Source organism: Larimichthys crocea, chromosome III (assembly GCF_000972845.2).
Source record: "Larimichthys crocea isolate SSNF chromosome III, L_crocea_2.0, whole genome shotgun sequence".
In the NCBI taxonomy this organism is placed as follows: Eukaryota; Metazoa; Chordata; class Actinopteri; family Sciaenidae; genus Larimichthys; species Larimichthys crocea.
The window spans coordinates 23339760-23352651 of NC_040013.1; the positions used below are offsets into that span (position 1 = coordinate 23339760).

A 12892-nucleotide genomic window follows, 5' to 3' on the forward strand; every position below is an offset into this window, starting at 1 on the left:
AAAAAATTATAATTATTCCTAGATTTATTTAGTCAAATTGCATACTGTTTTTTATACTGTTCTGTTTAAAAATAAATGGCTTGAATTTGCTGTATTTATTCATGATTTACAAAAGGTTTAACCTGAGCCAGGCCTTACTCATATCACAGTCATGCAGGCGTAGTATGATATATATTTATTAACATACTGGAATCGGATCCGTACTCAGTATCAGCAGATACCCACAGCACAAGTATCAGTATCGGGAGGGGAAAAAATGGTATTGGAACATCTTTAACTACAACGCTCTACAAACAAATATACAGGATATCCAGTTAAATACCTTATCTTAAAATGTTAAAGAATTTCAACTTAAAGGTCCCTACATTATGACTTTTTTTTCTGTGGGTGTGAGATCCAGCATATCCCTATTAAAACACCACAGTACCACCTTTAAAATAAAGCTGCATAAATCTCCGTTTATTGGCCGGACAGATTTTTAAAGCCCTGTGAGCTCCAGTGGCCAGATGGAGACCCTCATAAATGTATAACAGAATATATTTGCTAAGCCTGACTGACTCTGTAAACATATTGCATATTTGGTTCAGAGATTGTGAGAATGCGGTTGCTGCCAACTGCTCTCTGTAATTTATCTTGGAGTTTTTGACCTTTCCATTTCCCTCCTCAATATCTGTGTGTGTCTCTCTCTCTGCCTCTTTTGTCCCGCGCTAGGCGTTGTTCGTGTTCATGGCGTTGTCGTTCGCCCGTGATGAGATCATCTGGCTGCTTCGACACGCAGACAACATCCAGAAGAAAAGCACAGACGACTTCATAGACAAGTACGCCAACATTTACTCCCACACACACACACAGATGTACAAACAGGTGCACCTTTACACATGAAGTAACACAGTCATTGCATACTTGGCTTATTTGTCTGCTTGTGTTGCTTTAGGTTTGTTTATGTGATGTTTGTGTGTGTGTGTGTTTTACAGACACATAGCAGAGTTGATCTTCTACATGGAGGAGCTCCGAGCTCACGTCAGGAAGTACGGCCCTGTGATGCAGCGATACTATGTCCAGTACCTGTCCGGTTTTGATGCTGTGGTGCTGAATGAACTTGTGCAGGTACCTAAACGCACATGCAGAGCTCCGCTTAGTATACACACTGAACAGACACACACACATTCTTACACAAAGTGGACATAACTTAGCCTTGTTAGTCTACGATACAGATAAACAAAATATATATCTGGTTTTGGACTTTAGAGCATTTGTATGTATTCAATCTTAACTTTGTGATGGATTTTAGTGACTATTTTCTAAACATTTATTATCCGACCATTCTTATCTTAATGATGAGCATCTGATGCCACAATGTACCAGCTGAGATCGTGTTTTAACATCATAAATTCTGTTTTTTTTTTAAATCTAGTTTTCTTAATTCAGATTCTGTTTTCTGTACCAAACATCTAAACACTTAATCAGCCGTGCTTCCTTTTGTCATTTCCATCAAACTTTTCTAATGCGACACTTCAAAATTCATCTAAACATGTTTGTGGACACACATTTAAAACAAAGACCATGCTAATTAAATTAAAACTTGTTCATGTTTTTTATAAATTTTTGAAATCTACTCGGACGAATGTCTCCTTTTGTATTTCTGACCAGTTTTCTGACTTGTTTTTCTCTCATAGAACCTGTCTGTGTGTCCAGAGGATGAGTCTATAATCATGTCTTCATTTGTCAACACTATGACCTCCCTCAGTGTCAAACAAGGTAATCTATTACTTCTTGCATTATCAAAACATAGAGAACGAGGAGGAGCATAGCAGTATTGCAGTAATAGTACAAAGTGGCAGCTCATACTAATAAGATTAAGTTAACTGGACATTTACCAGAAGCTGCGTGTGATTTATTTATGTATTCATTTTTGATGAAATTGTTTTTACTTTTGTGTTCCAGTGGAGGATGGAGAGGTGTTTGACTTCAGAGGCATGAGGCTGGACTGGTTCAGACTGCAGGTGTGCACATTGGTCTAGTCTTTTTCTAAAGCTAGTGCACATGTTCAGTTTTTCTAATGTGAGTCTCAACGATCTCTTCAGGCCTACACCAGCGTCTCTAAAGCCAGTCTTGGTATAGCCGATCACAAGGAGCTCGGTAAGATGATGAACACCATCATCTTCCACACGAAGATGGTGGACTCTCTGGTGGAGATGCTGGTGGAGACGTCAGATCTGTCGATTTTCTGGTGAGCCCTACAAACAGACACACTAACCTGCGAGTGCACACACAGACTCAGATATATTTTAATGTGTATCGCTCTCTCCTGTAGCTTCTACAGCCGTGCGTTTGAAAAGATGTTCCAGCAGTGTTTGGAGCTTCCCTCGCAGAGCCGACACTCCATCTGCTTCCCTCTGCTCTGCACACACTTCATGTCCTGTACACACGAGCTCTGTCCCGAGGAGGTAAATACTCCTTATACAATAATACAAATAATAATAATAAGCAGTAATAGTTGTAATAAACAGATATTTAGTTTACAGCCATGGAGGACTAGAAACTAGAAGATTCATTACTCTATATTTAATCAAATATCAGTATTTAGTGATTAAGTTACTTTTGATTAATCAACTATCAACAGATAAAAACATATCAATACATATATCCATCTCCCCAGCTGTCACTGTCCGAAGAAGCAGAAAATGAAGCAAAAACAAGGGTTAAGGTTAGGGGTTAGGGGTTGGGGTTAGGGTTAACCAAGGTTTCTAATTTTTTTTATTGCTCTTTTAATGATGATGTGTACTTTCTTCCTTACAGCGTCACCACATAGGGGACCGAAGCCTGTCGTTGTGTAACATGTTTCTGGATGAGATGGCCAAGCAGGCCAGAAACCTGATCACTGACATCTGCACTGAACAATGTACACTCAGCGATCAGGTAGGAACACACAGACACATGCACAAAGCCAGCCATTTAACACATTTTGGGAATACACAGTAAAAGCTGGAAACAGGAGGAAACCCTGACTCTGTCTAACTGTTACACATGCCACCACTTCTAAAACCTCATTTATTTAACCCGTGCAGAAGCGACAGTTTGACGTTTTAAGAGGGGATTATATACCGGACTCTTTCTTAGCTCTGAGCAGTTGCCAGGCAACCAGTGGACACTCCAGTGAGTTACTGGTCCCAGCTGAAAAATATTCTGAGAGTGGTATCGATCAGATGTGAGAGTGGCATTGATCTTCTCGTCCAACTCTCTGCCAGAGAGCGACTAAGTGCATTTCCCAAAATGTCAGACTATTCCTTTAAGAATGAATGAACTGCGCTCTGGGAGCGCAGCGCTCTGCATTTTTAACACCGCTCGTCTTTTAAGAAGTTGAGCGACACCAACGACTGCATGTCCTGATGTTCCAAGAGCTCGACGCATCCAAAAGTAACGCCTGTTTGGAAGCAGCTGGTGTCTGAATGTAGAGACGTGTTGCAGTTCTCACAATGGAGAGCGAGCTTAAAGGTGTTGAACAGCTTTTTCTACAATAGAGCCGGTGCACAGATGGAGACCTGAAAGTTTTCTTGTGCTAACAAACTTTCTAATGTTCCAAAATTTGGCAGAGCAGCAAGCCAGAAACACATGGCCTTTTATGCCCATCGCATAATATTAATGCTGTCACATGAATGAGTCCTTTGTCGATGCACGTCGTTAAAACTTCTTAAATTCACTCTCAGTCGCTACGTTCACATCTTACTTTCAATAAAGCTTTGGCTCTAAGAACATCAGCCCAGGCCATGAATAATTGGCGTCTGTCTCTCTTCTACGTCTCTGTGTCGTAGCTGCTTCCCAAGCACTGTGCGAAAACCATCAGCCAGGCCGTGAACAAGAAAAGCAAGAAGGCGACGGGGAAGAAGGGCGAGCCGGAGAGGGAGAAGCCAGGAGTGGAGAGCATGAGGAAGAACAGACTACTGGTCACCAAGTGAGTTAAATGAACTGACACGAACACAAACGGGAGAAAATTAATTTTCATTTCAGGGAACAAAACCCCTCTCCCTCCTCTCTCTTTGTGTCCTTCGTGTCTCTAAAATAACTATTGATTCTGTCTGAATTATTAAAAATAGTTTTTATTGTTCGGCTAAATTCCCATTAAACATCGGTCTTTGTTCATGCAGTCGTAATAATTCTCATAAACAGCTCAAATCGTTGGTGTATTATCCTTTTGTCCATATTGAATCACGCTGTTATTTTGCAGCCTCCTATATTATTGTTATCACCATTTCCCACGCGTCGGCGGTTTCTATTTAAGCACTGGAGGTTTAATATTGTCTCATTTCTGCTCCTCCTCCTCCGTTTTTTTTTTATATTCTTGTGTTTCCACACACAGATGATTAATATTTTTGTCATTTCGACCTTCTTTTCCTCCGCAGTTTGGATAAACTCCACACAGCGTTATCTGAACTCTGCTTCTCCATCAACTATGTTCCTAACCTGGCCGTCTGGGAGCACACATTCACACCGAGAGAGTACCTCACCTCACACCTGGAGATCCGATTTACCAAGTAAACACACGCCCACATGCATAAATAAATCAACTTCTTTTAAAAAGCATGATAGTTTGAGCACGTTGTTTGTAAGTGAGTGGAGGAACTCTGTTAGATCTGACCGTCCTCTGTCTGTAGGTCCATAGTGGGGATGACCATGTACAACCAGGCTACTCAGGAGATAGCCAAGCCCAGTGAGCTGCTGACCAGCGTGCGGGCCTACATGACAGTGCTTCAGTCCATAGAGAACTACGTCACCATCGACATCACCCGAGTCTTCAACAACGTCCTCCTGCAGCAGACGCAGCACCTGGACAGCCACGGGGAACCCACCATCACCAGTCTCTACACAAACTGGTATGTTCACTCGAGTCCTGCGAGGTTAAGAGCGGGACTAAAACATGTAACCTGTACTGAGAAAGTATTCTGTGTGTAGGTACCTGGAGACGTTGCTCCGTCAGGTCAGCAACGGACACATCGCCTACTTCCCCGCCATGAAGGCCTTCGTCAACCTGCCCACAGAGAACGAACTGACTTTCAACGCCGAGGAGTACTCCGACATCTCCGGTACAAACACGCACATAAACTATGTGAATGTTTCATGTTGCTGACGGATTTGTCTTATTCTGACTGCTGCCGTCATTATTCGTGTGTTTTCACAGAGATGCGTTCTCTCTCGGAGCTGCTCGGCCCGTATGGGATGAAGTTCCTCAGCGAGAGTCTGATGTGGCACATCTCATCACAGGTCGCCGAGCTGAAGGTACGTACATACGATCACAGACAGAGTCTCAAACATATGAAATACAGTTTTTACCTTTGATCACTACTTTCAAACTGTAGTGGAGGAAGAATTCAGAGCTTTGACGGTACTATACTAATAAGAAATAAGTGTGAACCAGCTTACTTCTATTAGTTTAAAATCTATTTTAAATGAAGAATAAAAATGAAAAGGATCATTTGATTGCATAAACATGAAGTCACAGTTTGATTCGATGCTAACTGTTCACGCGTTTGTCTCCACGTAGAAACTGGTTGTAGAAAACATGGAGGTGCTGACCCAGATGAGGACGAGCTTCGACAAACCAGAACACATGGCCGCCCTCTTCAAGAAACTCACCTGTAATTACACACCATTTCACACAACTGCTTATTTTTTACTCTAAATGTCCTCTGAATGTGTGAAATCTTTTTATAAATTATATTGTGTGTTTTAAAGCTGATATTTGCTCCAAAAAGAGTCAAATTTCTTTATTGACTGTAAAAATTCTCAGCACTTTAATAATAATAATAATAGTGGCAAAGCAGACGTGACTGAGAGGCAGTTAAAAGTCACTACAGAGACCAGAGAAAATACACACAAATGAAATCAGCAAACTAAATTTACTGCTGAATTAATTCAGATTCATGTGTTCATGTACTGCACTGATTTACCGACCTGTTTGTCAGGCTGACGCTTCATTAACAATCTGCTCTTCTGTTTTTAGCTGTGGACAGTGTGTTGAAGAGAATGACCATCATCGGAGTCATCTTGTCTTTCCGCTCCCTGGCACAGGAGGCTCTGAGAGATGTAAGACAGACACACACACACACACACACACCAACCTTTGACCCTCTGACTTCTTACAAGAGGACCAAGAGGAGTTAACATGACGTCACACAGACAGACAGGAAACTCATTGATTGGACGACTGATTGGACCTACGTGGGGAAATTAAACTCTTAATGTCTGACAGCAGTTTATGCATCACTGTAATGTGTTCAAATATTTATGTTCTCTGGTGTCAGAGACAGAAACTGATTCTAAACATTATTTGTAGTAACAGACCACATGTTATGAATGAAGATGCAATAAAAAGGGAGGCATCTTGTACAAAGATCTTTCAGCTCAGCGTCTGTCTCTGAGCCTTTCACGAATTTCAGGAAGTTCACGCCAACGATTAAAAGTCAGTCTCAGATTTACTTTTGTCCGCTGACTTCTTGCTCGGTCTATCTTGGGTTTTTTTTTTTCAGCATTCTCTTGGGTGTCGTAGCCTGTCTTCATGTGTGGAGGCTGCTGAGCCAGCTCGTCTGGTTCTGGCACGACACTGACCAGTACTCCCCGTTCCTTTAAGATCCCAGTCCGAGCAGGGCCGAATGGAGCTGAATAATTTACTTTAACTTTCTGGAAATTCTTTGAAATATTTTATGAACCAGCTCATCAAACTCCAAAAGTCACAAGTGAAATAGTCGGTGGTGTGTTACACCTTCTCCCAACCTGTAGACCAATGTTCCATAGTGTGAGTTGACATCACATGTCATTGTAGCATCCTGATGACAGTGAAGCTCTTATTTGCTTTAATGAGCTGCTGAAGTACAGGAAGTAAGACACAGGCACAGCAGGCTGCAGCTTTACCTGCGTTTGACTGTTAATGACTTTTCAAGATCAGCCGATTGTCTAATTACTGTGACATTCAGGCCGTTTCTTGCAAAGTGCTGATGCTGCATCACTTTTTTTTTTCTCTCCAGGTGTTGTCCTGTCACATTCCTTTCCTGGTCAGTTCGGTGGAGGACTTCAAGGACCACATTCCCAGAGAGACGGACATGAAGGTAACACACACACACACACACACACACACACTTGGAATGAAAGAATGTCTTCACCTGAGGTCTCTGTCCTCATGTCTGTACATGAATCTTTGTTTCCAGGTGGCCATGAATGTCTACGAGCTGTCGTCAGCAGCAGGTTTACCCTGTGAGATCGACCCGGCTCTGGTGGTGGCTCTGTCATCTCAAAAAAGTGGTGAGACATTAACACACACGCGTGCACACGCTTAAATGCAAACTGAACTCAGCCTTACAGCTCATCTCCTGCCCCTTTCAAACATTCACCTCTTTACGCTCCGTCTCCCGCCTGGTCACTTTAACATGAATGTCACGACAGCAATCTCAGCAGGTCGGACCTGAAATATTTAAGACGGCACAAATCTGAATGAAATGATGTCGGATTAATGGAAAGGATGCAGCAGCGCAAGGTTAAACATGCACGGAGAGAGAGATTAAATGCGCGTCTTACACCACCTTCTGACATCCCTGTTGTAAATGATCCGAATCACTGTCAGACACTGTGATGGAGCAGTTTTAAAGGTCCAGCGTGTAACATTTAGGAGGCTCTACTCACAGAATATGGCAGAACTGCCTCTATCTATGTGGCTACTGGATTTTCTTGGTTTTCCTCATACAAAGGATGTAAAAACAGCCTAATAAATCCCATTGTTTTGTTTTCTTCCATCGATTTCTTTTACTAACACAGCTACACAGTAGTGATGCAGGGGTCACACAGCTCTCCTCACCGCCCCCACAGCAAGGGAAGATCTACGTTACATAAACAGACAAATTGTTCCAAACATGTTCTTTATCGTCGAATGGCAGCAAAAGAAGTAACCCAGATGTAACCCTCATATCTCAGCAGTGTTTCAATGAGACGTGGCCTACATTTTTTTTTCTGGATTTATTTAGAAACATAACCAGAGTCTACAGTTCAAGTATTTGACTGAACCGCTGAGCTGAAAGTCGAGCCACAACCTGTGAATCACATCCACACACTCGCTCTCCAGACGAGGATTTTCTGACCGAGCGTTTCTTTGCATGTTTCCAACGTTCGTTCGTTCTAAATGCAGAGATCAACACGTGATTATCCAACACTTTCCATACAGCACGTCGTTTAATGCTCATGTGCTGTCAGATATGATTAAAAACAGGCTGCGACAAAGCAGAAGACGCTGACTATGTAATTTTGTGCCTGTGCAGAGAACATCAGTCCAGAGGAGGAGTACAAGATCGCCTGTCTGCTGATGGTTTTCGTGGCCGTTTCCTTGCCAACGCTGGCGAGCAACGTGATGTCACAGTACAGCCCCGCCATAGAAGGTAAGACGCTGTGCGGGGGAATGTTTCCTGTGTTCAGATTTTAGTTTTTCTCGCTCAAAAAGTGTGTAAAAACAAAAATGATAAAATCTGTTTTTGCTAATTGTCTCAAATTGATAACTCAATTCATAAATAATGGAAATAACCAGCCCGATGTCGTGGCTTAGAACGAGTTGAGAGTGTCAGAGCGGTGCAGGGAAAAAAAAAAAATCCCAGGAAATATAATTTACTGCATCGATGGCATGAGACTGTCGTGCATGTAAATGAGATAGACCTCGTGCCCTCGGATTGATTCATTTGTGTGCACAGGAGCCGCATCGTCATCTTCGTTACGTACCCTTTTTAAAATTATTAAATTATTAATACATTTCTAAAGGTCGGCTTGCACAGCGTGGCCCGTCTAACCTTATTTTGTTGCGTGTATTCCGGTAAACAGATTTATTCAGTTAAATAAACCTGAGATTCAGGGCGACACAGACACAGTCTTGTAGTTAAATGAGCCTTTTGATGAGGTTTCGAAAGAGATTTGTCACTCAAGGATGAATTATCAAGACGTCGCCTCCTAACAACCTTGAAATGAAAGGCGCCATTGTTAATAAGGGACATTTGAAAAGGATAATGAGTTATAATGGGCTCCGGCATTGTTAGTATGCAGGCTGCATATTGGCCGGCAATTGGTTTTCCAACTGCAGATCTGAATACGAGGCGCCGGCTCAGCCGCACCGACCATTTTGTGAACTTAGAATTACACAGACATGTTTCTCACAGTCACACACACACTTTTTATGCGTCTCACATACACACATAATGGCAGCGTGAAATGCAGAAATGAAAGCCGTAATCTTCCCCCCGCCGGACGGACACTTCCAGGTTTTTGTATTCTGGAGGATTTCTCTGCTGCTCAAAGTCTTAAAGAGGCTCGCGTGTCAGAAGTTAATTGATTTTCATTTTACAGGCGACGTCTCTTCGTGTTCTCTCCCCTAACAACGTGTGTTTGCTGCCCCCTACAGGCCACTGCAACAACATCCACTGCCTGGCCAAAGCCATCAACCAGATCGCTGCTGCTCTCTTCACCATCCACAAGGGGAGCATAGAGGACCGCCTGAAGGAGTTCCTGGCTGTAAGATGGAAATATATGACTTTTGTGTTTGTTATTTTTACACCCCGCTCCCCTCATATAACTGCATGATGTGATTCTGCCGTGTTTGTCAAAATGTTTCTGCTTGGCTGAGGTGAGTGTGACTTTTTAGAATAGTCGGAGAGGTTTGTATGTGTCTCATCTCTGTGAGATGGAGACACTTTGTGGTTGTCTCTAATAAGATGCCATACAGCTATCTTTAATTCGATTCAGTTAATTAAAGTAATAAGAATAGTAAATGTATAAATGGTTATTGGTTAATATGGATATAATTTAAATAAGTAATCTTAGTGGATCTAAAGAAGTAAGAACACAACAATGGTCAATAAGTATTTTAAGGTGAATAGATTTTCATCTTATTTTACAGATTCACCTGAAACTTATGTAGAAAAATAACAAAAGACAAACATTATTTTCTTTCTTGTCTGTGTTTGTGTTTGTGTGTGTGTGTGTGTGTGTGTGTGTGTGTGTGTGTGTAGCTGGCCTCATCCAGCCTGTTGAAGATCGGCCAGGAGACGGACAAGATGACGACGCGCAACAGAGAATCTGTCTACCTGCTGCTGGACATGGTGAGGGAGAATAAATAAAAGCTGCGTTCACTCTGTAGTTTGGATCATTTGGTCCAGACCCAGAGAATCTGCTTCAGATGTTTTCTTTTACAAACAGCAACATCAGAACAATAATGACACACACTGAAAAGAAAGGAGACGTTTGTGCAGCTGTAACTGTGATCACAACTAAAACTGCCCAAGGGACAGAACTGTTTCTTTTCAGGTGATCTCAGGTTCAACTAAGCTTTAAGTTTAATTAAACACACAAACCTGAAGCACACGAACCTGAAAAACACTCCAGGGTTAATTTAAACTGAGCCAAGCAGGTTAGTGTGAGATGCTACAGATGCATCATGACTCTTCCACCGGGATGCCTTGCAGCTGTGCAGCGGCAAACAGAACTGATCGCGGCTCGTGATGTACGTTAGTTTGAGTTTCATTTTATTGACGGGCGTCGCGTCAAGCATCAAAGAGCAGATCGAGCTAGCCGGAAGTCAGACCTAGAAACGACAGAGAAGCCGGTTAAATTTCAAAATAAAACACCCTGTGAAGACTAAAAACAGACCAAAGGGGAACTAATGAACTACGTATCCTCATGGCAGAAGAAATGACCAAATCTGAGCAAGTTAACAAAGTCAAGGCAAAACACTTCTGACATCCTCCTGGTGGGATATGAAGCTGGGTGTAGAACTGACCAAAACCTTGTTGTGAGTAGTTTTTAGTCTCTAACAGTGTGTCTGTGTCGTCTGTCTGTGTTTCAGATTGTGCAGGAGTCCCCCTTCCTGACCATGGACCTGCTGGAGTCCTGTTTTCCCTACGTCCTGCTGCGAAACGCCTACCACGCTGTCTACAAACAGAGCATCAGTGCTAACGCATAGACGCACACTACAACGCACAGCGAAAGGCCTACCATACTGTCTACCATCAGAGCGTCCACGCTCGGCATATAGACGCACACACACACATCATCCAACACACACTAAAGAGCAAACACTAAAAAAACAACAAACTAAACACACTAAACTATGCCTACAATGCCTCAACGTTCTATTCCGACGATATGTACACAACACACTAAACTCAGATTTAAACGGCGATCCAAAACAAATACACGAAACGCCAAAAGAACATGCAGTGCACAGAAAAAACACACACACAAACACACACCCACAAACACTAGCTGGATGAAGTTGGGGGATCAGTGTCTTTACTTTAATCATTGTACTTTTTCATGATGTTGCCGGGGACCGTAACCCATAGCAACACATAATATACCATATGTTTGGTTGGTATAAAAGAACAAAAATATAAATATATAGTATATATATAGTTGACACTAAAATATTATTTTCTTTTGTTCCTTTTGTTTGTTTTTCCGATGAAAGATTTGAGATTTTTAGTGGCCAGCTGACAGTTTCTACGCGGTGGTGGATTTGGATGCTTATTTTGGGAATGCAAATGACGTGACGTGGGTTTGTTTTTGTTTTATTTTTTTTGCTTTTATGGAGGATGAGGATTCCTGTGTTGATAATGAAAGACATGTTGCTTGTTAATGTAAGTTTACACTCGTACACACACACACACTGACAGACAGACATCCTGAGCAGATCTAAAAACAGACGTGCACACTTAATATCTACATTTCATAAGCGAACACACACACGCGCGCGCAAACACACATTTGTATAACATGGTGATGTTTTCCTTTCTTTTACAAGCTAGTCGTAACATGAACTTTTTGTGGGTAAAGATATAATATCTGTATTCTACTTTGATGTGAACTGAACTCTCTGTCTGTTTTTAATGTTTCTGTTTCCTTATTTTTACGATGACGACAATGATGACGATTTGCCAAATGTGTTGACACTAAACGTCGTGTATCAGGGCTCGGAAGTGGTGGAGGAGTGTTTGGGTGTTAATTAACGGTCGACGCGCCGTTATTAAGTGTTGGGACGGTTCTGACTCTGCGGCAGCTCGGTGAACAGAACAGAGGACTCTTACAGCGGGAACAAAGTTAAAATAGTGCAGTAACACCACGCTATTCACCCCATGTACACCTGCAGATATTCCTCACAGCTGTTGTTAGTCCACGCTCCTGATTAGGTAAAGGTTCAGTAGGTGCTACTCTTTTTCTCTAAGCCAGTGCAAAATATAATTTATATGATATCCTATCATTTCTGGTCTGAAAAGAAGACGAACAATTCGTCGTTACCGAGGGAAAATTTAGCTTTTCTGTGTCATTTTTACCTTCTCGTAGTGCCGGCCAGAAGCAGGGCCGTGCTGAAGCAGCCGGAGTCGTGCCTTGCTTAAAGGCATCTTAACAGCAGCTGTCGAGGGTCCGCCGCCTGCACGCTGTGGGTTAGTTAAATGTGTTAACTTAAAGTAGATTTAACCAATTCCTCCACAGAGAGACGGTGAAATCCTAATTGATCTGAGACCTGTTGAACGTCTACAAAAAAAAACCTGGAGCTGCAATAAGACAAAAAATAAAAATGTATATACACACAAACACACACTCTTGGTGATGTTTTCACTGGATTCGTGAACAGCGTGCCCTCCGATGAACTTTACATTTTTGTGATGGTTGTACGGGACCTCTTAGGACAGACAGACGGATGACTTTTACAAAGTGCGGTCTGATTTCTTTTTTGTTTTTTGTTTTTTTTTATTTCCCCTCAATCAAAGCGTGGCAAGGGCTCCATAATGAGACACACACACACCCAAACCATGCTCTCTTTATGCCAGCCCTCTGCTAATGCATTACTAACACCAGGGCTCTGTCTGAAAGC

The 12892-nt window shown here is 42.2% G+C and overlaps 1 protein-coding gene across 4 annotated transcripts in view; it reads left to right on the forward strand.

Annotated features, from left to right (window-relative positions):
• Window positions 1-12612, forward strand: part of nckap1 (NCK-associated protein 1) — a 33256-nt gene extending 20644 nt beyond the window's left edge. For all 4 annotated transcript variants that reach the window (XM_027278315.1, XM_027278316.1, XM_027278317.1 and 1 more), the window contains 20 exons: window positions 712-818; window positions 975-1107; window positions 1677-1758; window positions 1945-2003; window positions 2085-2230; window positions 2315-2447; window positions 2800-2919; window positions 3813-3952; window positions 4401-4532; window positions 4653-4871; window positions 4951-5081; window positions 5177-5274; window positions 5540-5633; window positions 5999-6081; window positions 7020-7100; window positions 7200-7293; window positions 8301-8417; window positions 9425-9534; window positions 10032-10121; window positions 10865-12612. In XM_027278315.1, the coding sequence (XP_027134116.1) occupies window positions 712-818; window positions 975-1107; window positions 1677-1758; window positions 1945-2003; window positions 2085-2230; window positions 2315-2447; window positions 2800-2919; window positions 3813-3952; window positions 4401-4532; window positions 4653-4871; window positions 4951-5081; window positions 5177-5274; window positions 5540-5633; window positions 5999-6081; window positions 7020-7100; window positions 7200-7293; window positions 8301-8417; window positions 9425-9534; window positions 10032-10121; window positions 10865-10981 (2286 nt within the window). In that variant the 3' untranslated portion in view covers window positions 10982-12612. The remainder of the gene's footprint in view (window positions 1-711; window positions 819-974; window positions 1108-1676; window positions 1759-1944; window positions 2004-2084; window positions 2231-2314; window positions 2448-2799; window positions 2920-3812; window positions 3953-4400; window positions 4533-4652; window positions 4872-4950; window positions 5082-5176; window positions 5275-5539; window positions 5634-5998; window positions 6082-7019; window positions 7101-7199; window positions 7294-8300; window positions 8418-9424; window positions 9535-10031; window positions 10122-10864) is intronic.
• Window positions 12613-12892: the final 280 nt, after the last annotated feature.